The sequence below is a fragment of the Mauremys mutica genome, chromosome 3 (genome assembly GCF_020497125.1).
Source record: "Mauremys mutica isolate MM-2020 ecotype Southern chromosome 3, ASM2049712v1, whole genome shotgun sequence".
Lineage (NCBI taxonomy): Eukaryota > Metazoa > Chordata > Testudines > Geoemydidae > Mauremys > Mauremys mutica.
Window position 1 is genome coordinate 207,876,768 of NC_059074.1, and position 24,208 is coordinate 207,900,975.

At 64.1% G+C, this 24,208-nt stretch overlaps 1 protein-coding gene across 1 annotated transcript in view; it reads right to left on the reverse strand.

The window, feature by feature from the left end:
* Positions 1 to 18,437, reverse strand: part of SRF (serum response factor) — a 33,162-nt gene extending 14,725 nt beyond the window's left edge. Inside the window, exons 1-4 of the mRNA XM_045009983.1 lie at positions 17,765 to 18,437; positions 12,184 to 12,450; positions 1,561 to 1,822; positions 1,071 to 1,244 (exon numbers count right to left, since the gene is read on the reverse strand). Of these exons, the coding sequence (XP_044865918.1) occupies positions 1,071 to 1,244; positions 1,561 to 1,822; positions 12,184 to 12,450; positions 17,765 to 18,283 (1,222 nt within the window). The 5' untranslated portion in view covers positions 18,284 to 18,437. The remainder of the gene's footprint in view (positions 1 to 1,070; positions 1,245 to 1,560; positions 1,823 to 12,183; positions 12,451 to 17,764) is intronic.
* Positions 18,438 to 24,208: the final 5,771 nt, after the last annotated feature.

A 24,208-nucleotide genomic window follows, 5' to 3' on the forward strand; every position in this document is an offset into this window, starting at 1 on the left:
ACAGGGGGGCACCGAGAGACCAGCTCTGCTCAGTCTGGTCCCAAGCAATTCCAGGGGGAAGCCCCCCCAGCCTGTGGCCCGGGGCTGGAGCATGGGCAGAGCAGACAGAATGTTTGGAGCCTCTAACAAACCCGTCGGGAGCACGTGCAAAGGGGATGTTCAGAGAACAACAACTCCACTGAATCTGGGTGAAAGGTCACAGCAAAAGGCACCTCTCCAGCCCCAGGGCTACTCCCATGTCCCTGTTTCAAAGCACAGGGTGCTAGAACAGCTCAAAGGACAACTGTAAACACACAGCCCATCACCCGGGCATGGAGCGCATGGGGGCACTGCAGCATGGCTTTTAGCTGGACGTCCCACCTCGACGCCTAACGGCGAATCCCCCTGGCTGGTGACAAGTACATCCTATCGCCCGTTTGAACTCATCAACTCCAGCGCCCAGCCGGGAATCTGCTTCTGACCCTGCCTGGTAGGTTCTCAGCAGCCGATTTGAAATGAGACCGACCTTGTCGACAGCTCAGCTCCTGCCGGCGTGTCCAGTGTGCTCTGGGGACTTGCTGCTCTGTAACCCCTCCGTATATTCCTGCTCCACTTCGGACCCTGCCTCGTCTGTTACCTGCAGAGGGGAGTTCAGGGACCCCCCACTTCCCCCCACCCTATTAGCGGGTCACCTCCTGTAACTCCCCTTTGGTGGAGCAGCTGTTACTGTCCTGCTTCTTTTTACACTGGGTCAGTCACCCCAGGGAGCCAAGCAGCTTCCCCGCCACAGCTCCCGGCGCCCCGAAACCAACACAGCGCCACCGCCAGGGCTGGAGAGAGGCGCCCGGGTGGCCAGGAATCTGCCAAGACACCCCTCCTCCCACACTGACTGCCGGGCCCCCTACGCACAGTCAAACTCAGCCTGCCCCATGCAGCATGCGCCACGCCTGTTTGGGATACTGCCCCCTGCCAGCCGGCAGGCAAGCACTGCCCTCCAGAGCACCCTGGGCTCAGCCTCCTGTGCCCTTCAGCCTGGCATGGGCCGTGCGCCCCCCGCCCCACGAGCAAGCCGAGGAGAAGCGAGCGCTGACCTGTCAGAGACACAATCTGCCCTCCGGCTGTGGCGGGGAAGCGGAAGACCGTCTGCTGTGCCTGCTGCAGCTGTCCAGCGGTGCCCGCCTGCCCCTGCTGGCTGGAGAGGGCCAGCGAGTGCGGCTGTAACTGGGCGAGAGGAATGGTGGGGGTCCCGGGAGGGAGCGAAGCACCTGCCGAAAGGAGGGGGAAAGAAAGGCTTCATCACGACCAGCTCTTACCACCTCCTCCAGCCCCGGAGCTTGTGCTGAGCTTCCTCCTAGGGGCGGCCCTGGACACACCCGCATGGCCCAGCCTGGATCCCCGCAATCCCCACCACAGGCGGGAGGCAGCGCGAGCCCATCCCCTCTCGCCCCCGGGGCCAGGGCCTGGCCGCAGGGACAGCGTCCAGAGAGCACCGCTGGGGGCAAGGCAGCCCTGTTCGCTTCCCCCACAACCCATCGGCCTGGGGCCAGGCCTCGAGAGCCCCCCGCCCCGGCACGCACTGACCTGGCATGAGAGTGAAGCCGCTGGGGAGCTGCATGAGCCCTCCGGAGGCCACGGCGCCGGTGCCGGTGGTTTTGAGCACAGTCCCGTTGGGGCTGGTGACGGTGTTGGGGCTGACGCTGGCAGAGACGGGCGCTAGGTAGTTGGTGATCGGGTAGGAGGGGCCGCTGCTGACCTGCATGGACGTGGAGGTGGTGGGCACCGTCTGGATGGCCGACGTCGTCCCCGGCAAGTTGGTAACTGTGAACGCAGGTTTCAGCGAGTCCTACGAGAGACGGGCAGGTGAGGGAGAGCCAACCCGGGTCCTGGGCCCCGTACGCGCCCTGCTCCCAGCCAGAGCTCAGGGCTCTGCCAAACCCCCAAACCGGGTCCTGGGCCCCGTCCCCCGCCAGAGCTCAGGGCTCTGCCAAACCCCCAAACCGGGTCCTGGGCCCCGTCCTCCGCCAGAGCTCAGGGCTCTGCCAAGCCCCCAAACCGGGTCCTGGGCCCCGTCCACGCCCCGCCCCCAGCCAGAGCTCAGGGCTCTGCCAAGCCCCTGGGTGAGGGCTACACAGGCCAGCAGGCAACAGAAGCTGCTGGGAGCCAGGGCCAGGCCCGTGTGAGCACCAAACTCCCTGAAACACGCGGAGCAAAAATCCACACGATGCTGGCACGGCCCTGGGGCTCCGGGCACACCCCCATGTACACCCCCCGGGCTCTGGGCACGGGCTCTGGGCACACCCTCGGGCACACCCCCAGGGCTCCGGGCACACCCTCGGGCACACCCCCAGGGCTCCGGGCACACCCCTGGGGCTCCGGGCACACCCTCAGGCACACCCCACTGCTCCGGGCACACCCCTGGGGCTCCGGGCACACCCCACTGCTCCGGGCACACCCCTGGGGCTCCGGGCACACCCCACCATGCCATGCACAGGGTTCTCCCCTCCCCACACCAAACTTTGTTCTATGGCCGAGTAATTAGCAGCCGGCCCACAGCCAACTACACTCAAAGGAAACACCAACTGTCCTGCTCTTGTTCCAGAGACGCGTGACCGCTCAGTACGCGGGATGGACAGGAAACCAGCCCCGTGCAGAAGGCAAAGGAACCACTGCTACACAGGAGCCTTGAGATCAGCTGCACCAAAGACGGGGACAGAAATTAGCCAGATCTGACAGGGGCCCACACTGGGCAGAAAGAGATCGTCTGTCTGTCTGCCGTGGCCCCCACACAGCTCCAGCGTGGGCCACAGGTTGCTCCGGAACAAACCCCCACGTGCAGGGGTCGGGAGGAGCAATGAGCCACACGCCAGCGGCAGAGCCCTGGGGCGCCAGCCTCCCCGGGGATCACAGCACCACCCCGCTGCCGAGGGTTACGGAGCTCGTGCTCAGAGCACTGCACAGCAAGTGCAGACTGGCGGGCCCAGAGCTCCCACGTGCTGCGGCCGGCCTGTCGCTCTGCCAAGCAGCAGGAATTCACAGCCTGCCTAACGGCTAAAAAAGGGAAGGCAGCCCATTTTGGACAGGCCCAGCCAATCCAGAGCGCCCTGCCCGGCTCCCCCAGGGGAGGGGAGGGCTGGGTGGCAGAGCCCCGCTAGCCGCGGCACAGATTCCCTGCAGTCCGAATTAGAACGAGCATGTGATAACGGAGCAGAGCCAGGCACATTCACTTTCCATTATCTCAGCGGCAGTCTCCTGTCCCCACGCGCAGGGGCTGGGAGAGAGCCGAGCCACCGGCCCCAGCCCCTCCCTGGGAGGACGAGAGAGGGTGACCCAGCCACCCAGCCGATGCTTCCAGGGGGATCAGCCAGCAATTCAATAATAGCCGGGCGGGCGGGCGGGCGTCCCCACTGCCTGATACCGTCACCGACAGCCGTGCACCCTGGGTATCGTACCCCGGGCGCGCACTGCCAGCAGTGCCCACAACTCACGCCACCTCGGTGCCCCCACCCCTCTGCCCGCTCCACAATCCCCAAACCCCCCTGCAGAGGAGCTGCTTGGTCCCACTCCGCTCTGTCAGGGCAGTGAGAGGGAGCCAGCCCCCAAACTCCCCCACTGCCTTCTGGGGCTCCCCCCTACTCCTGTCTCCCGGGGTGCGGCGGGGGCAGGGCACTCTGCACCCCTCCATTTCATAACACTAAGAATAGCCAAGTTTCATTTGAATAGCTGGACAGCCCTGGTGACTCATGCCCGGGGTGCCCGGCCCAGCAGGGCAGAGCCCGGGGTTCCTCGGAGCGCAGTCCTGCTGCTGTGACACCCACCCCCGAGCAGCTCGGCACGCAGAGTGCCCCCACCAGCGCCCGCGGGCAGGGACCAGGGTGGGGGCAGAAGTCAACGGGGCGGGGGATACAGCAGTGTGGACACGAGAGCCCTAAGCTCAAACACAGGTCAGCAAATCCTTACCCTGGGTTCCAATGCAGGGCAGATGCTCCAGCCCAGGACTCCCGACGTGGCGCCCCATTAACCGAGGGTTGCAGTACACCCAGCGCCCCCACCCATCCGCGAGCGTGTACACAGAGCACTCAGCATTTAGTAGCTGGAGTCTCATGGTGCTGGAGGGGGAGGGGCTGGCCTGAGGATTTTGACCCATGGGGGCTGGCAAGCCCAGGCGTCCCTCCTCCATTGCTGTCCCCTGCCAGCTCCCTGGGGCAGGGTGTGCCTGCTGGCCTCATCCCCACAATCCCCTGCTGCCCACTCCAGGCCAAAGCAGTCCCCCTCCAAAAGCCAGCCCTGCAGGGACCCCAGCCGGGCTCAGGTCAGTGGTTCCCAGCCCTCTGGGGCAGGGGAATCCAGGGGCCAAGGAAATTTATTTCCAAAGAGCAGTTGGGGGCCACGAGGGGCCCTTCGGGGCAGGCTCCCCGCTTTGCTGAGAGAAGACTGCGACTAACATTCCAGCCCCGTGCACACAGATCGACTTCCAGCACCACCTCCAAACCCTTCCCAGCCCACACTCCTCCCGCCACCTTCACAGGGAGTGTCCCTGGCTCCTACAGCCCCGCTGCAGGCCCTGGGGCAGGCATGTGCTGCATTCACTCCACCTACCCCAACGGGTGCACAGGCCCTCGGGGCCCAGAGCAGATCAGCTCCCGTCCCACTGGCCGCATGTCGCCATCCCGCATGGCGGGGGAACCACGCAGCCAGCTGGGGCTGTTTGGAGCAACCGAGGCTAAATAAGCAACGGGCCGGGGCTCATGTCATTCTGAGGGGGGTGGCACTCCCACGCGATCACCCCGAGGTCCCCGCCGCGCTGGAGAATCAGGGAGTCCAAGGCCAGAAGGAAGCAGCAGCTCCTCGTGCCAGCCTGACCTGCCCAGAACCCAGCTCCTGGAACAGACAACAGGAGCCTAGAGCAGCACGTGCCCCAGGCAGAGAACAGGAGGGACCCAGGTGCGCCAGGGCCAGCGTGTCCGTGCAGCTCCAAGGCAGCTCACACAGCTGTGTGCTGGGCCCGGCCCGCCTGCCCCCTGCCAGCAGGGTGCTCTGGAAGTGTCCCGGGGCAGGGGCACCGGAGATCCACGGTCGGATGTGCCGCATGCAGAACAAACAACGTCTCGCCCTCCCAGCCAGCAGGGCCCTGCTCTGAGCTGCCAGGGCTCCGGGTGGTTGTGCCTAGGCTGTACTGCCAACGGCTTCCTCGGGCGTGCCCCCCCTGCACTGCAGCTGAGAGGTGTGAGCCCCAGGACAGGTGCAAGGCTCAGGAGGGGCCAGCCCCAAACCAACGCCACTTCCAGGACGTCCGGCCTCTCCCCCACACCTGCTGCCCAGCCACATTCCAGCCCCGCGCCCGCTGCAGCTGTTCCCTTTGTCAGCACACAAGTGGCGCCTGGCCTGCCCCAGCAGGGGAAGGGGGGCGGGGCAGGCCCCACTCACCACCATCGGAGCCGACGTCCCCCCAGAGCAGCAGAGAACCTGGAACCCATCAGCTCCCAGCCCCTGCTCCCGCCCCTGGGGCTCAGCAAACAGCCTCTGCCCCGTCCCCTCGCCCTCCCCGGCCCAGCTCACAGCTCTGCCAAGCCAGGCCCTTGGGGAGCCTCCCAGCCGGAGTGCGCCCACCCTGCTCGGGGGCAATATGCACCCGGCTCAGGGACGCTGGAGCAGCTGGGCTCGGAGGGTCACCTCCCCCGCCTACTGGCAGCAGGCTCAGCAGCCCCCGTGCCCATGGGCCCCCCACTGGCCAGGGTATGGGGGAGGAGAGCCCTAGCTAGCAGGGAGTGATCAGGCCTCACAACTGTTACTATTTCCCCTTCTAGCACTGTGGGGCAGGGTGGGGGAGCGGTTATGCCCACTGAGCAGGTGGGGCTGGAGGCCCAGACACGCTATGGGGTTCCGGCAGCCTGGCCTGGCCAGACACGAGCCGGCTGGCTCGCCCCTGCGTGGCCCAAGATCAGGCCAGCGTCCTAGGGCAGAGGGCTCAGCCCCCACCTGCTCTGAGGGATCCCGCAGGCTGACCCAGCCCCCAGGGCTCACAGGAGGCTGGCTGGTACTGGGGGGAGCTGCCTCCCCGCCCCTGGCTGCAGCCACTCGCTCCGGCGGGGGTGTGATACAGGAGAAGGGAGGCTCACGCCACCTCCCGCTCCCAGCTGCGTTTACCACCCCCCGGCGCTGCAGGCATCTGGCGCGTTTGGACTGAGCCAGATCTCCTGCCACTGAGCTGCACCAGGACCTGCGTACATGGGCAGCCCCCTGCCGGGGGTGGGGGGCGGCTGCGGGGGCCTGCGTACCTCAAGGCACTGAGCTGGGCCCTGGCCATATCAGCGAGGAGCAGGCACTGCACTGCGAACCTCGGCAGCTTCACCGTGCAGGCCCCGCTCGGCCAAGCCCCCGGCCAGGCCGAGCCCCAGCTCCATCACCAGCCGCCTGCCTCTGCTGCAAGGATCTCATGCTCCTCCTGGGGCACCAGGCTGCACAGCACCTGGGCTCCCCCCGCCACAAGCCACACTTGGGAAAGGAGAGATGCCAAGCCAAGCAGCGCTCCCCGGGGCGGCTGGGAGCCAGCCTGGCCCGCCGGCAGCCTGGCCTGCCCCTCTGTGTGCTGGGGCAGCACGTCCGACCCTGCAGTGCACGGAGGGCTGCACCCCCGCCCCCTCACCACCCCGCCCCACACAGCCGGCTACTCAGGGCCCCGCTTGCTGCGGGTTTGCTGCACGGGTCGCAGGGGGAGGGCCAGGAGCCAGCTGGCTACAGAGCCAGAGACCAACCCCCGCCCCCCAGGAGAGATGGTCCAGCCCACGCCACATGCCGTGCTGCAGGTCGCGGCGGGGCGCGGGCAGCATGCGCGGGCGGAGAGCTGGCCAGAGCCGTGGCACCCATTGCTAACGGCCAGGGACGCTTCCCAAGCGACCTGTGGCTGGGATTCCTGGACAGCCGCCTGTGACGTGTCTGAGCCGGAGCAGAGCAGAGCTGAGGCTGCATGCAGGACTCGGGGAAGCTCCTGGGCCTGGCTGCCGCCCCCCGAACGCCATGGGAATCCTCGCTCCGGTACTGGTGCCCCAGGAACACCGGACAGAGCGCGGCTCCTGGCCACCGCTCCTGGAAGCTGCTACCGAGCCGCTAAGGGCCTGGTGCCTAGCACGGCCCCTCCCACGGCCAGCGCCCGGCACTCTCCGCCCACCCCCAGGCCAGGCGGCGGGACACAGGGAACAGGAGCTCCTTGACCGCATGGTGCTGCCTAAGGCTGGGCGTTCCGGCTGGGGAAGGGGCTGCCCTCTGCTGCAGCCCCTGGCAGCCCCACGCCCCCAGAGCTCAGCAGCAGCCCGGCGGCCCCCCTCCGGGAGCTGCTCTCCGCCAGCTCCCACGCAGCAGAGACCTCCTCAAACAGCTGGCAGCACGGACAACGGCCAGGGGCACACGAGGCTGCAGCGCATGGTCGGTGCCTGGCCCCAGGCTCCTCAGACGGGCCAGCCCAGGGATCAGCCAGCTAGAGAAGATGCACAAGCAGGATTCCACCCCCCCGCTCCCCAGGCCCCATCAGACTTAATTTAGGAGATCTAAGGAGAACATAACGCACAGCACCGGCTGGGACGTGCCGTACACACAGCGGCGCTGGGAGCGGGGCGAGGGACGCAGGCAGGGATTAAACCCAGGCCCCCCTCTCCCCCGCAAACAGACGCGTGGTCCTAGCCAGCACACGGGGCTTGGAGACATGCCCGGGCACACGCCCCTGCTGGGCCGGACGCTCCCCATGGTGGGGGAGAGGCCTGGGAGACCACGCTGAGGCAGGGCCAGATAACCCCAGACCATGCCTGCCAGGGGTTTGCCCCCCTGGTCTTAGAGACCCCCAGGGATGGGGACTGCACTGCCTCCCGGGCAGCCTGGGCCAGCGCTTAACCACCCCGACAGGAAGTTTTCCTCACAGCTCACCTAGCTCTCCCTGCGGCGGACGATGCCCGTTACTGCCTGTCCTCCCTTCAGTGGGCAGGGAGAACAACCGCTCACCCTCCTCGCGGCAGAAGCCCTTGGCATCTTCCAAGATTTATCAGGTCTCCCCAGCCTCCTCTTCTCAAGGCTCAGTACAGGCCCAGCTTCGTAACCTTCCCTCCTTGCTCAGGGCTTCTACCCCTCGGATCAGTTTGACTGTTCTCCAGTGGCCTCTCCCGGGTCTGCCCACTGCCAGAGGCAAAGGGGGAAAGCAGCAGGGACCCACCGCCCCTCAGTGCAGCCGGGCACCCGGGGGAGGGAGCAGTCAGGCTGCAGAGACTGGCCTCACTGCTCCGCCAGCGGAGAGCCAGAGACTCCTGGAGCTGCCTGAGTGGCCCCCGGCTAGGAGTCCCAGCATCCTCCCCCAGCCCGAGCTCCGCAGGGCACGGCCCCTGCCCGCCTCGCCGATCTCTGCCGCACTAACCGAGCCCACTCCCTGCTTCGCTCTGGTGTGAATACGCCAGCCCAGCGCTTCCGAGGGCTCGGCCACTGCTCCGCTCCCCTCCCCAGGCCGTACTGCAGCGTCCGTCCCCGTCGCCCCTCCCCGGGTGCTGCCACCCCAGCACCGGCACAGGAAAGTGCTGGGAAGGAGCCAAGCTCCCTGGAGGGCCCGTGAGTGCAGAGGGCCCCAGGACGCACTCCAGGCCAGGGCTTTTCGTCACTCTCTGGGGTCTGATGGAGCTGGCTGCCACGGAGCCTCCCTGCCTCCACTGCGACCTGCACTCAGGCCGGGCCACCGAAGGAGGCAGCGAGGGGGCTGGAGGCAAAAGAAGGCAGCCCTCAATGGACGTTCACGCATCTCCCACACACCTGCCGTGGGAGGCCGGCCGCAGCCGCACCCAGGGACGCTGACTGGTCAGCAACTCTTGGAAGTGCCCGCGAATCGGCAAAAAACCCACCCTTAACGTTGGGCCAATACACCAGGGCAAACTGGGTGACCCAAGTAACTATAAACCTGGTTAGCCCGGCATCAATCCTGGGCAAACTCCTGGCAAAGCTGGTACTGGGAGCAACCAGCAGAGAATTAAAGGGGGAGGGTATAATTAATGCCAGTCAACAAGATCCTGGGGGAAACGGGTCTCTGGGAAACGAGGCAGCTGTCGTTTCCGAGGAGATCACAAGACCGGGCGCTAGTGTAACAGTGAGACATCCCGTCCTCAGACCCAGCGCCACACGCTACACTCCACACCGCCCAAGGCCCAGCTTCCCGACAGAGCTCAGAAAAGAACTAGCTGCGGGGGCCCGTGGGGCTCTGTACCGGGCTTAGCGCTATTCAACGTCTTTATCGATGATCCGGAAGAAAATCCAACGTCCTTGTCGGTAAAACGTGCAGACGACAGGACACTCAGCGATCGGGATCGCTGGTCAAGCGGGCTCCTTTGACGTGGATTTTAATACAGCCCAACACCAGGGCAGACATGTGAGGAGCAAAGCCCCAGGATGGAGGCTTTTATTCCGGAACGCAGGGACTCTGAAAAGGACCTGGGGGTGGGTCTCGGCTGAACATCAGCTCCCAGTGCCAGGATGTTGTAGGAAAGAGGGGCCAGATCCTTGGCTGCAAAGCAGGGGAGTATCAAGCAGAAGTAGGAAGCATGGGGGTCATCGCCATATACAGCACTGGGGAGCCGGTTACCGGATGCTGGGTCCACACTTCAACCAAAAAGAAAGATGTGGACAAACTGGAGAGGGCTCTGCTGCAGGGACCTGGAGGAGAGAGGTCTGGAAAACACCTCCCACAGCCAGAGACTGAAGGAGGCCCAGCCAGGCAGTGTATCTGAGAGATGACTTGATTGCAATCTACAAGGGTGTAGCCAGGGAAGAGATTTCGGCTAGCAGGGTGCTCCAACCCCGCAAACACAGACAAGATCCCACGGCTGGAAGCGGACACTAGACACATTCGGATCGGAAAAAGATGTCAACTTCTACCAACAAAGATCGTTTACCCTGGGCACGTGGATTCTCCGACACTTGGAGACTTTACATCACAACTGGATCTCCTCGGCAGAGCCCGGCTCGAGCACGAACCGACGTTCTGGGCCCCACGCCAGAGCCGCTGGGGGAGGCTGTCTGCGCTGCGCTTTACAGGTGTCAGGAAGGATGAGCACAATGGGCCCGTCTGGCCTTGGGCCCTCTGAACCGAGAGAGCTCTGCAGCGCGAGCGCTCGTGACAGACACGCTTCTGCTTTCCCAGGGCTTGTGCAGCCCTGGAGACTCAGCCCTGAGGCGGTGGTGCAGGGCGTCAGGACTCTGGTCCCAGCTCAGCTTCCTGGGGAGTCGTGCTGGGCACGCCGCGCGGCTCCGTCACCCTGCCTGCCACGCGCGGGGCACACTGCCAGCAGAGGCAGGGCCGAGAGACAAGCGGGCAAGGATCCCCGGCTGCAGAAAACGAGGTGTGAGACGAAGCCAGCAGAGGGGGGTGCAGGGGCTGCCCGTGCCGCAGGGGCTCGGCCGGCACGCTGACAGGCAGCGTACTGCGCCCCCCTCCCGCCACCATGGGCTGGGGTGCTGCGGCAGCCCCCTTTACTGCCAGTGCTAGCAGATCCCCTCGGATGCCCGATTTCCTTCCCCACTCAGCCTGCCAGCCCAGGGCCTGGGTCACCCACACCAGGGGCTCAGCTGCAGGGCACGGGGGTGGAAGGTTTTAACCGGGTCGCCCCTCAGCTGCACCATTCCTCTGCCTTTCCAGGCCACAGTGTGTGTGTCCAGAGAGCCCGGGAACCCCCCTTGGGGGGCTGTTATAGCCGGGAAGCCACCGACTTCAGGGGAGCAGGTGGGACAGCAGGAAACGGGGCGGCTGCTGCTCAGGACAGTGCCAATATCGCCTTCCCCGCAGCCCAGCGGAGGATGCCTGGGGCTCCGGGGCCAGCGAGCCCCGCATGCTGCCTCCAACCCCCAGTGCCATGGAGGGGGACGGGGGACAGGAGTCTCCCAATGCCCCAGTCCGGTTGTGCAGCGCAGTCATCCTTGAGGGGCAGCTTCCACACCGAACCCACCGCCCCCTGGGGCTCAGCCGCCCACGCCGCCCAGCACGCAGCAGGGGGTAGCTACGTCCTCCCCAGCATAACAGCCTGTCCACCTGCAGCGCCCCACCGGGCCCTCCGCCTGCCTGGTCCTTCCCACCATGGCGCCAGGGGATCCCCTGGCAGACACCCCGCACGGCCAGCGCAGACCCGAGACCCCCACCAGGACCGGGGACACGGGTGCCAGGAGAGGGTGGCAATCCCCCTGCCAGAGGCTCTGGCAGCCACCCTGGGGAAGCAAGGCCGCGGCCGGCTCAGCCTCCTCCCCCCCGGCACCACGTGGTCCCTCGCTGGGGGCCCATGATGGCTGATCTCCCCCTGCCACCAGCCCCCGCGACGGAGCCTTTCCCAGCAGGGGGACAGGGACGGCACAGGGGCTCGTGAAGCCAGGAGGGTCCCAGCTGGCAAGCCAGCCCCTCGGAGTCCCCGGGGCAGAGCAACAGCCCCGTGTTCTCGGCTAGCGGGAGCCCGAGCCGGCCGAGCAGGAACAGCCCGGCCAGCCAAATGATTCCATTCCCCATGGCCTCCCTGCCCCCTTCCAAGCCGGCCCCAAAGCAAGAGACAGCTGCAGCTTATAAGGAATGTGAGGGGCCCTGCCAGGGACTCTGGCGAGGGAAACCAGGCCTTATATGGCCATGGAGGCAGAATCAAATTTTTATCAATGAGAGCGAGAGCATGGAGACGCCGAAGGAGAGATAACAGGGCGAGGGGCTGCGGGGGGGGGGCTGCAGGGGCAGCGACACCTGTCACCCCCCCCCCACCGAGGGGAGAGCGGCTCTGCAGCTCCCAGCCAGTGAGCCCCAGGTGGGCAGGGGACTGCAGCACTGACCTTATCGCAGCCCAGGCCAGGCCACTATCCTCTGGAGCTTGGTGCTCCCACTCCCACCCAATCACCCCCCCCAGGGAAACTGAGGCACGGCCCCACCACAGGGAGGGGGACCCAGCTCACAGCCCAAGGAGCGACGGAGGGGGGCCAGCACCCAGACCAGCAGACTAGGCCCTAGGATACTGTGCCAGGGAACCGCAGGGGTGAGTCCCCCCAAGATCTAGCAGGCAGCCCCGGTTGGCCCTGCGAGCTCCTCAGTCTGGGGGGCAGGGGAGGAGCCTTCGAGCTGATCCCTGCAACAGGGTGGTCCCCACGCTGGGCAGACCCCAGGCAGGCTGCCAGGGCCCGAGCCGGCCCTGCCCATGGGCCCCGAGGAGAGGGGGTTACCTTCGTCTCGCCGCTGCTGTCGGACTCCGACACCTGGTAGGTGAGGTCGGTCTCCTCGAAGCCTGTGGCACTCATGCGCTGGTCGGTGGTGGGGTCGGACCGGGGCGGGGAGTCCGGGGAGTTCAGGCACGTCTGGATCAGCGCCTTCCCCGTCTCGCTGGTGATCATGGGCTGCAGCTTCCGCGTGGCAAACGTGTACACGTGGCCCGTCTCGCTGGCAACCAGCAGCAGCACCTGAGTGCCCGTCAGGGTGGAGAGCTCATAGGCCTGCAAGGCAGCAGAGAGAACGCCGGTCAGCCACGGACACCCGACGTGGGGCACGGCCACAGGCCGGGGCCAGCGCTGCCCCCACTGGAGACGCCAGCGTTACCTGCCTCTGCCTTCCCCCAGCAGGGCCCGAGGCTGTAGGTGTCACTGGAACCCCCAAAGTCCCCCCCCCCCGAGCCCTCCGCCATGATCAGGCCTCAGCCACGTCTGGCCTGCCCCACTGCTTCCTCCCACACCTGCGAGCCAGACGCCCTGAACTCAGCCGGCCAGTCACATGGACGTCGGTGCCGCCCCCCAAAACATCTCCCAGGCCGGCTGTTCTGCCCGAACTACCCCCCAGCATCCTCTTCCTCAGGGCCCTTTCCAGCGCCGCCCCACCCCACTTCCCTCTCGTCTCACTGTCGCCAGCCAACCTCGACTGCCTGCCTGCTCCTGCCAACGCCCCCCCGCAGCCTGAGGCCTGGCCCCCAGCAAATCCCAGGGCACGGCTGCCACGGGCAGAGCTCGTCCAAGCCTCAGCCCCATTTCTCCCCCACAGCCAGATAGCTACCAGGCTCTTGGGCAGTGCCCGTGTCCCCCTGGGTTTGCACAGCACCAGCCCCACAAGGCCTGGGCTCCCCGACCCAGCAACACCCAGCGCCCCCAGCCCATGGCTGCACACAGCCCCGGCAGCAGAGAGCTAGGCTCCACCAGGGCTGCCCGGCTCCAAACCCTCCACCCACACCACGCGAGCCAGCCGGACCCCCCAGGCCACAGGTGCCCCCGGCCAATCCTCCTGCTGCAGCCGGCGACAGCCAGGGGATCCGCCCTGCCCCGCAACACCAGAGCTCCGGCAGCCTCAGCCACGGAGCAGGGCAGTCATCCCTGGCCCAGGCAGGAAGGGGGCCGCCCCGCTGTGAGGGAGCTGGCCCCCTGCCCCCCCGGACAGGACAGGACCAGCACCCAGTGGGGGTCCTGTCTGCCTGCCAGCCCAGCAGGGCACAGGCTCCCTGCAGTTCCCCGGGAAACCCCCAAAGCCCAAGAGCACGGGGCCGGGCTGCCAGGGACGTCTGCCATCTATCGTCTTTCCCGTCACGTCTCTGGGGACGGAGGCGAGCAGGGCTCTGGCCTGCAGCGGCCTGCGGGGGGGCGCTCTGGCCTGCAGCGGCCTGCGGGGGGGGCGCTCTGGCCTGCAGCGGCCTGCGGGGGGGGCGCTCTGGCCTGCAGCGGCCTGCGGGGGGGGCGCTCTGGCCTGCAGCGGCCTGCGGGGGGGGCGCTCTGGCCTGCAGCGGCCTGCGCAAGTCCTGCCACCACGGCACCGAGAGAACGTCCCACCGCGTCCTGCCCCTCAAACCCCACTGCCGGGGAAGTCAGCCAGCAGGGCCAGGGCAGGGCCGACGGGACACAGCGGCCCTCGGCTACGGCGTTCCAAGAGCCAGCGAGCTCCTGACACTCATCCCGGACCGTAAGTGCTTATTGGCAGAGCCTGTCCCACCGAACCCGGCACAAGCCGGACACGGCTGCTGGGGCCCTGCCCTCCCCCAGGTCGGCAGGCTGGAGCCGAACCCCCCCCCGCGTGTCCAGCTGCTCCGGGTACGGCACGTGTCTCCCTGCCACCGAGGAGCGGGGGATCACCACCCCAACACACCAGCTGCAGGTCCCCGCTGCCAGGCGCCGGTGTTACCCCCCTGGCCCAGCAGCCCCAGCCATCTCAGCGCCTGGCGCCAGCACCCGGCCAGGGCACGGCGGCGTCAAGCCAGGCCCAGCACTCACCTCTGCTTCCCTCGGCTGCCCACCCATGTGGCCCTCCAGAGTGGGCGAGACGGACACAGGGCAGCTCAACTCACCCCCTCAGCATGTGGAGCAAGGAGCAGGCAGGCACCCCCGGTCCAGTGGGGACGCCCACCCCCAAAGCGAGACTGGCCAATTTGCAACACTCGGGGCAGGCAGAGCTCTCCCCGGAGGCACCGCGGCGGCTGGCGCTATGCTCTGCCTTTGCAACGGGGAGCGTGGACCCAGCCCCTGGGAGCACAGGCTGGCCACGGGCCTTCCCCAGCACGCTCAGAGCGGCTCACGGGGACCGGCTGCCCTGGGCAAGAGGGGGAAAGGGGCCAGAAACCACTAGTGCAGTCCCGGCCATAGGACCAGCGCCTTCCTGAGCCCCAGCACCCACCGCCTGCAGAGGGAAGCTGCCCGCCCCACTGGTCCCCAGCCAGAGCACCCCAGGGGGCAGCAGCGCTGTCTCAGGCCCACGGCCAGGCCCACGAGCACCCAAGGATCCAGGGAGTGGCCCAGCCCAGAAGCCGGAGGCAGCAGCGGCCCTGCTTTCTGAGCAGTTTGAGTCAAATCAGGGCAATCCCTGGTGCGGGCTCTCAGGGAGCGGTGACAAACCCGTTCCAGGCAGGTCAGTTACACCGGCACCCGGCTAGCGGGGAAGAAACACCATACTGCAGGGGGTTCCCCCCGGACGCTGCCGAGCACAGAGCAACATACAGCGCAGCCCCAGCCGTGCCCAGCAGTCACAGCTGGAGGAGACCGGGCCGGGGTCCTGGCAAAGCACCGTTTAGCTGCACTTCAAGGAGGGCATGTTAGCAGCTGGCTCTGCTTCCACTGACCCTGCCAACTCCGCCTTCCCCGCCCCTCCGATGGCATCACCTGCCCCCGTGTGCCCTGCGTGCCACCAGCCAGGAAGGACAAGGGGGTGCTGCCAGAGGGTAGCCAGCGGTCAGGGGCACCACCTCAGCCCATCCCCAGCAACATCCCCGCATGCATCAGTGGTACAGAATCAAAGCGGCTGGCTTCCGAAGGTGCAGCCCCCGCCAGCCTCCTCACCAGCAAGGTACAGCCCTGTGCTCAAGGGCAACCCGCCACGGCTCCAGATTCTTCCCAGTTTGTTACAGGCCCAGCAGAGGCTCCCGATGCCCACGGCACAGCATGGCAGCCCCTCACAGGCAGCTCTCTGCCCCCAGCAGCTCCCCGCCCTACCCAGGAGGGATCACATTGTACTGGCCCACGGCGTTTCCCAGACACATCGGCACACAGCAGACTGGCGTAAGCACGGAGGCAGAAGGGTTACAATTCGGGAAGGGCTCTATCATGACAACACTGGGTATTCGCGGTAGCCATGGAGATGCCCAATCCCTTTTTGAACCCGGGTAGGCCAAGGGTCTCCCTTCTCTGCCCCACTCGTTGTTAATCAAATTTTATCACGTCCTAATTCGTCTCCTTCCTAGGGTAACGAATCGCTCTCCCGAGAGGAGCCCTCCTGGCACCTGACCACTCTCTGAACTGCCCAGTAACCTGTACGAACAGGTCACGTTTCCCCCTCCAATGGCCAGTACTTCGCATTTCCTGACCCCGGAGTCGGCTCCCCATTGTTCTCCCAGCCTGCCTCGGGCTCTCTGAAGCGCCTCTGGTCCCGACTAGCCTAAATAAGGGTGTCTCCTCTGCAAACCTGCTACATTCCTGCTTACCCCCGTTTCCACGGTTCAAACCCCAACTGGCTCAGCTCAGCCCCTGAGACGGAGGAGCCGATGCCAAAGAGCCCTTGACCCACGCTGACGTTCCCCGGTATCGTCTGTAAATTGGGATTCAGTGGAGTGCTGACGAGCACAGCCCCTCGGCACACTGTTCACCCGGCTGGCTGCACTCAGGGGATCTCTTACACCCGGTCACCTTCCCTTGAGTTGCTAGCCAGCCAGGTGTAGCGCTCCCAGTGCTTCTCTAGCTCTTGGCTGGCCACATCTCCACGTGCACAAGTGGAGATGCTAGACAGCTGATGGAGGGGGACCCACTCCTCAGTTTGGATGGGCAGAGCATTAGGTCACACCATTACGTGCAGAGCAACAACCCAGCTCCCCAAGTCTGCCCTGTACCTTCTGGGGAGAGGCTGGGCCACCACCTTAGTACCAATACTGCACTTTTGGGTTGTTCCCTCCCCTCTTGCTTGCTAGCATCAAGAGATCTTGACTGTAGCTAGTCTGCGGAGTAGGGCAGATCACCTGTAAAAGCATCAAGTGAAGGCTGGATGATAACAGACCTGCTCTGCAGCTCTGGTAGAAACGCATCTGGAACCACATGTTCTGTTCTGGACTTCAGAACCAGAAATACATCAGGAGTTGGGAAACCGGAAAGCGGATTTATGGGCAAGAGGGACTGACTTCCAAGGAAGGGAGCTAGAGATGCACCCAGCGTGGCTTGGCGAACACTTGGGGGGGGGGGGGGGGAGCAGCAAAGCTTAACTCAGTGTGTTGGGGGGTGCGAACTCCAAGGGAGGGGATCTGTTAGGGCTGTTCAAAGCTCCATCCGGTCACGCCTAGGGACCAATTAGGCCAAATAGCGAAATGAGTCTTGACTGTGGCAGAGTTCAGGCCTCTAGAATGCTCTCCCCAGCTGGGTCAGTCGGCGCTAGACTGGGTAGGGCTCTAGCGTGCGTATGGCAAGAATACCCCCGCTCACTGGGTACGGCGCTTTCCCTTTGCGCACAGCGGGTCTAGAACAGGAGAGTAACGATTTACAGCGTGTTGGTGAATATTCTTTAGCCGGTGTTTTGAATACTACTTAGCTCCGTGGGTGTAAACAGGATTTACACCCCTTTAAAAACACCTTCCCTCCTCCCCCCCGAAACGTCACCTTCACCAACACTTAACACGTATTGCCCTAGGCGCTGCATGTGGGCAGTTTAGTACCTGGCCAATGCGCTGCTGCCATATGACTGGTCTCCTTGAGCCAAGAGTCTCTATCATCATCAATCATGTGGATTACAGTAGGGGCTCAGGGCCACCCAAGAGCCGGCTCATCCTCACCCAAGTGTCTCTCTAAGTGTTTCCAGCGTGCCTGTCTCAGCACACCCGAACCACCCCCTCCGACTACCCCTCCACTGGGCTCGGCCTCCATCCCACGGGGGTGCACCCTGCACCCCAACCACCAGCCAGCCAGACTCGGTCTAGCTACCACGCAGCTTTAAAGCCAGGCCAGGACCTCATCTGGCCCAGCAGAGCCTTGGAGGGGAAGCCGCGTTCTCTGGTCCCTGCTTCAGAAGGGGCAGAGGTGACAAGCCGCCCCCGTGTCCCCTTCCCACTCCGCCCCGGGCCTGGCACCCTGGGGTGCGTGCGGGGACACTCCCAGGGGAGCACCCTCAGCACCTTCCCAAGCCGCAGGTCCACGGCTGCTCCGGGCCTGGGGGCTGGCAGCGGGGTTACTCCGGACCCCCATCTCCGGACACTCCCCGCCCCGCAGTGTCCCGAGCCGCCCCCGTCTGTATGTGACCCCCCAGGCGGCTACTGGGGCCCCTCTTCCGCAAAGGCCCGGGCCGCCCCGGATCCCGCCCCGGTACCTTCTTCATGATGCCGGTTTTCCGCTTGCTGAACGTGGTGTAGCGCCGCAGCTTGTTGTCGATAAATTCCATCTTGATCTTGACCCGGCCCCGGGTCTTCTTGCCGGGCTTGGCCCCGCTCACGGCCCCGCTCACCCCGCCGTAGCCCGCGGCCGCCGCCGCCGCCGCCGCCTCGGGCCCCACCACCACCCCCAGCTCCACGTCCCCCAGGCTCCGCTTCAGGCCGCGCCGCTCGCCGCTGCCCAGCTCGTCCTCGTCCGCCGAGTCCGAGTCGCCCTCGCTGCCGCTGTAGAGCGGCCCGGGCCCGGCCCCGGCCGCCGCCGCGTCCCGCTCCCGCTCGAAGCGGCCCCCCGCCAGCCCCGCGCCGTTGCCAGGGCCCCGGGGCCCCGCTCCGCCGCCGTTCGCGCCGCGCGGCGCCCCGGCCCCCGGCCGGCCCGAGGCGGCCCGGGCCATGGCCATGCCGGAGCCGCGGGGCAGGGCGGCAGCGCCGTTCCCGGCCCCGGCCTGGCTGGGTAACATGGTGCCGCGCAGGGAGACGAGGGAGCGGGAGAGTCGCGCAGGGACCGCGAGGGCGGGTCAGGCCGGCGCTGCCATGGGCCCCGCGCCGGCTGCTCCGGCCCGGCCCCCGCCTCCGCCTCCCGGCCTGGCCCCGCTCGCTCCCGCTACAGAGGGACCCGCTCCGGCTCCGGCCCGCCGCCCGCGCGCCACTTTCCCCCCATATAAAGCGATACAATGTTGCCTTTTATGGCGAAGCCGCTCCTTATATGGTGCGAGCCGGCGCCTCCCGCCCATTGGCCGCCCTCTGGCGGGCCTCGCTCGGCATTGGGCGAGGGGGGCCCGAGCGGCGCTTCCCATTGGCCCGGGGGCGGGGCTTGATTTGCATACATTCCTGGGGAGCTGTGCTCACGCTCGACGTCAGTCGGAGGGGCCGGGGACAGAGGGAGGCTCTTAAAGGGACAGAGCCCCATGAACGCTTGCGGGGCGGTAGCGCGGGCCTGGCCCGGGACAGAGCAGGGACAAGCTGGAACTAGAACGAGGAGAGGCTGGGGTCGAGCGGGGGGGGGATCAGGCCAGGCGGAGTGCAGGCTGGAGAGCGGTAGGCCAGGCCTCTGCCCTGGGTTATTCCTAGTCCCTGTGCTGGGATCGGACCAGAAGGAGATTAGCTCAGTGTATTGCCCTTCCTCACCAGAGGCTGGTGAAGGCTTCTGGCCTTGGGAGCCACCCAGCTCACACCTCCACCCCAGTGGATGCCTCGGGGGTTAGGCCAGCACTGTCCTGGGTTAAAGACCTGCCATGAGCCCCCAGCCGAGCTGAAAGCAGCCCCTGCCCTCCTCTTCCTACGGTCCAGCAACCTCTCACAACCCTGATTCAGCAGGTCATGCCAGGGTTTAACCTTTGATTAGCCTGTGGAACTCAGTACCACAAGACATCATTGAGGCCAGGAGCATAGCCGGGTTCAGCAAACAACTGGACATTAATACGCACAGGAACATCCACAGTCACCATAGACAACTATAACCCCTCATTTCAGGGCAGAAGGCAGCCAGAAACTAGTGGGGGCTGGGAGAAACTCCCCTTGCGGGCAGCTTATTCTGAAGTTGTCCACTCTCAGGGTTCTCCCACCTTCCTGTGAAGCTGCTGATCCTGACCACGGTTGGAGACAGGCTATCAGAGTAGCTGGGCCATGGCTCTGACCCAACCTGGCAGTTCCTATGCCACGGCCTACACAGCAAGATACAAAGGTCTGGCTTTAGCTCATGACTGGAAGCTAGAACCCACCTATCCCCTCTGTTTCACACAAGGTCCTTTTAGTTCTTTGGAGACTCAAGTGGTTGCCTTACAACCTGCTAAAGACAGCGCAAAAGGGGGCCCAGTTCCCTTTCCCCCAGCATCCTCGCTGAGAGCAGCTATCTTTGGGGGGGGGAGTAGGGGCCCCAACTGGATCTCCCATTCCTCCCCCACTCAGCAGAACCAGTCACCCCCAGGTCAGTCGGGGGGGGGGCAGGGAGAGGAGGGGTAGCCCAGGGGAGAGGTGCCCTTGGATGGAAGCTCCACGACAGAACCCAAGCTAGGGGCCCCAGCAGGAGGGGAGCCTGCACTCGTTAGGAGCAGGCGAGGGAGAACGCTGTAGGGCCGAGGGCTGGGAGTGCAGAGGGTACAGAGACCAGAGGAAGGGGAACAAGCCAGCCCTCCCCCTGGGGGTGGGCCACAGGGTACAGGGTGGGTGCAAGAGAGATGGCAACAGACACGCTGCTTCCCAAGAGAGGCCAGGAGAGTTCAATGGGGGGGGGGCACTCCTGGGCAGGGCCGGCTTTAGGCCAATTCGCCCAATTCCCCGGAATCGGGCCCCGCGCCAGGGCCCCACGCCTTAGGCGCCTTGCAATTTATGTTTTTTTACTCACCTGGCGGCAGGGGGCTCCGCGCCGGGGTCTTCGGCAGCATTTTGGCAGCAGGGGACTCCGCTCCAGGGTCTTTGGCAGCATTTCAGCGGCGGGGGGGTCCGCTCCGGGGTCTTCGGCAGCATTTTGGCAGCAGGGGACTCCGCTCCAGGGTCTTTGGCAGCATTTCAGCGGCAGGGGGGTCCGCTCCGGGGTCTTCGGCAGCGTTTCAGTGGCAGGGGGTCCTTTGGTGCTGCGGAAGACCCAGAGCAGCCCCCACACCGCCACCAAAGTCCCAGACTGCTGCCAGGTATTAGAATCGGGCCCCGCAGTTAATAAAGCCGGCCCTGCTCCTGAGCCTGTTCTGTACCTCTCAGAGGCTGAGGGACTGTCTGACTCCCTCGTTTGAGCCTGTAACAGGGTCTTACCTCCTCCAGCATCAGACCCTGCTGCTGCCACCCCAATAACATCAGAGGGAAGCACCGCACCCAGCACCCTTGTTTTCAGAGGGAGGCTGGCTGAGCACCATCACACTCACCCGGCCACACACACGCTTCCCATCCCCCAGGCTCTGGGCCAAGGGTAACACACCCCTCCCTCCTGCCCTGCCCCTTACACCTCCCAGCAGGGCTGGTTCTTGGTCACATGCTCCCATCACAGGAGCCCTGGACTCCCTGCCTTCACCTGGGGGGGGGGGGCGGTTACCCCAGCACAGGTGAGGCTGACCTCACCCTCTTAAAGGGCCAGCTCCGCCTGGACAGAGCCCGCATTGTATCCACCCTAGACCTCCTCTTGAGTCTACAGCTCCCTGCCTGGAGAAAGAGAGAACAGCCCCCCCCCCCAGCGCCTGGCTAAACATCCAGCCGAGGCTGAGGGGTTATTGGAGCACGAATCTAATCTCTGGGCTAGTTCTCCCTCCCCCTCCCCCCCCACCCCGCCGCAAACTGTAAGCTCCCCTTTCCCTCACCCCATGCACAAGACAGGGAACAAGCAGCCTCGGAAAGGGGGGGGTCCCTTTTCTGATCAGCAGGAGAGGCGGGTAGGACTGGCCCCATCTGGTACCCAACCCTCTAACACAGGGGAGAAGGAGCCCTCTGCCGGGCCTGGGGAGCCCAGCGCTGCTTGGAACTGCTCACCCAGGGAAGCCTTTTACGGGGCCCCACAGAGGGGAAGGGCGGATGCCGCAAGGTCTGATCCCCACTGTCTGACACAAGCTGAGCCTCGAGCAGCTCTTTGGGCTGGCCCTTCCAGTGGGGGTGTGCCTGGAGTTAGATGGGAAACCCCAGAGATCCTAGCCCAGAGTCGGGCCAAGGCCCACGTGGGCAGGCTGTTGGAAAGCCCATGGAGCTCATGGCACTGGAGAGGACGGGGCCTCAACCTGTCCCCTCGCTCCATGCTGCTCTCTACTCCCTGGGGAGAAACAGCAGGGCAGCGTGGGAGAAATCATCATGGGCCACAGCTGGGGGAGAGGCGCCCTAACCCAGGCCGGCTCAGACCTGCCCCAGCCAGGGAAGAGGTGCCACTCCCCTGGCCACAGCCCAGCCTGGACCTGACACGGCCAGGGCAGAGGCACCCAGCCCAGGTGCTGCTGTGAGGAAAGAGAGCTGGGGGGGAGACTTCTCTCCCTGTCATAGTCCTGGGGCAGCCTGCACCCCAAACCCCTCTTCTCTGGCCCCACCCCAGAGCCCACTGCCCCAGCCGAAGCCCTCACCCCTGCACCCCAATCCTCTGCCCCCACCCTGAGCCCCCTCCTACACTCCAAGCCCACGCGGGGGCTACAGCTAAGCCAGGAGCCAGGATTTGTTTGAGATGCCACCACAGCCCCAGCTGTGGAGCCTGATGCAGGGGAAGGAACTTCAGGTAAGTAATTGTATTTCCCATCACAGGGCCGTTCTGGTGGCACTTAGCAGGACCCAGCTATTGCCTTGCCATTCATTGACTCGTGCTGGGAGAGGGCGTGTTCCGACCAGGAGAGCTAGAGCTGCGATCTGCTTTTCAGTGCCCCCTGGAGTTAAGCGGGGGACCAGGTGGAGCAGTTAATTATGTGCACAGGGATGTCCCTTGAATCCTCCTGAGACATCTCGATGACACTTTCATGGAGGTTTGAGGTGCTCTGCAGTGCTCTGCCAAAGGTCTCCAGGGATGGCAGCCTTATTTCTTCCTCTGCGGTAGGACACTTTCCCACGTCACTCAGCGATCACTTCGGCTTGCACCACTGCAGTACATGGGCTGGCAGCATACAGCCCCGGCAGCATATGGGACGCCAGCAGCAGCTGGGCTCTCTCTGCCTTTGTTACCCTCCGGAGTGAAATATCAGCTAAAATCACCCCTGCCTGTGAAAACCAGTGCCAGTATTCAGTGCCAGTGCTCTACCCTGCTAGAGTCATGCAACCGAGCAATTCCCTCATTTCTGGCCGGCCGCGCTCCCCATGGCTGGGGCTGTGCTCCGAAGCACAAGTACCAAGAAGCACGTCTTGTTTAAAACTTTAGGGGAGCAAGGGAAGGGAGTTCTGAATCTTAACTTTTGCTTTCCGTTGTGACTGTACTGACAATGGTACCTCTGCCTATTTTATCTGCAGCTGCTGCTGCCATTATGTTCTTAATGGTCTCCGCCTCCACACCCACAGAACACCTGAGCCAGATAAGCAGGAGAAAGAAAAGGACTCAGATGATATGTTCAATGAGATCCTGCAAGGCAGTGCTGCATCGGACCACAAGCACAGGGTCTGGAGGGTGAACATTGCAGACAGCCTGGAGAAGGAACCAGGAGACGGGCCCAGGCGTCCCAGCAGAAAAAGGAGAGGGGAAATGCACTAGGATGTAATGGGGCTTCTCTGCCAGCAAACACAGCTGCTGCAGGCTCTTGTGGACCTACAATTTTATCAGTCCCAGGCTCACCTCCCTTGGCAGCCCATGGAGAACTCCAGTCTAGTGCCTCCCTACATCACCCGCTCAATGTTCCACATGACATCAGGGGCTGCATCCCTACCCCTACCACTCCACCCAGGGGACAGTCAGGACAACCACAGCTCCCCATACACTGACCCGTGAAAGCCACACTTGCTGTATGTGTAGCTAAAATCGACATGAATGTTCGTTCCCCTTGTTAAGTTCCGTTCCATTACTTTACTAATTTTTTTATGTATTTGCTTTTAAATTGCACAGATTTTTCTTTGCACTGGTTTTGTTATTCAAAATTCTATTGTTTAGAGAATAATTAATCTTTAGTACTTCACAACATATGCTACAGAGCAGCTAGTGGTACTGAAAGCACCCCTTTACTTGTTATTGAACAGTGACACAACTCATAGGATCAGTGACACACACAGTGTAATAATCATAAATGCAATAAGCACCACAAAATTAATAGGTGCATTGATAGTGTTATATTCCTACATGTCTAGCAATCACCACACAATTCCTTCCTGGCTCTAAAACAGCAGGGCCAGAGAGAGCACAGTCCACCACAACACATTCCTGTAAAGTGCTCCTTCAAAGACTTCCTGAGCCATATAGCCCCGTTCTCAGCTCTTCTGATAGCTCTTGGTCTGGGCATTCAAACTCATCAGACAGCCCCTCCACCCCAGCAGCAACTTTTCCCCTGTGCTACACAGATATTATGCAGGACACAGCAGCCGCTATAATCATTGGGATGTTTTTTCACTAAGATCCAGTCTTGTGAGTAAACCACGCCAGCGTCCCTTCAATCTACCAAAAGCACATTCAGTTGTCATTCGGCACCTGCTGAGCTGGTAGCTGAATCTTCCCTTGGTGCTGTCAATGTAGCGGGTGTACGGCTTCTTGAGCCAGGGGTAGCCTGGGTCCCTCAGAATCACTACTGGCATTTATACATCACCAATGGTAATCAGCTGATTGGGAAAGAAAGTCCCTGCTTGCAGCTTTCTGAAAAGTCCTGTGTTCTTAAAGATGTGAGCGTCATGCACCTTCCCTGACCAGCCCACGTTGATGTGGGTGAAGCATCCCCAGTAATCACCAACAATTGCTTAACCATAGAAAGTAGCCCTTTCTGTCGATCCACTCTGTGGCAAGGTGGCTTGGTGCCAAA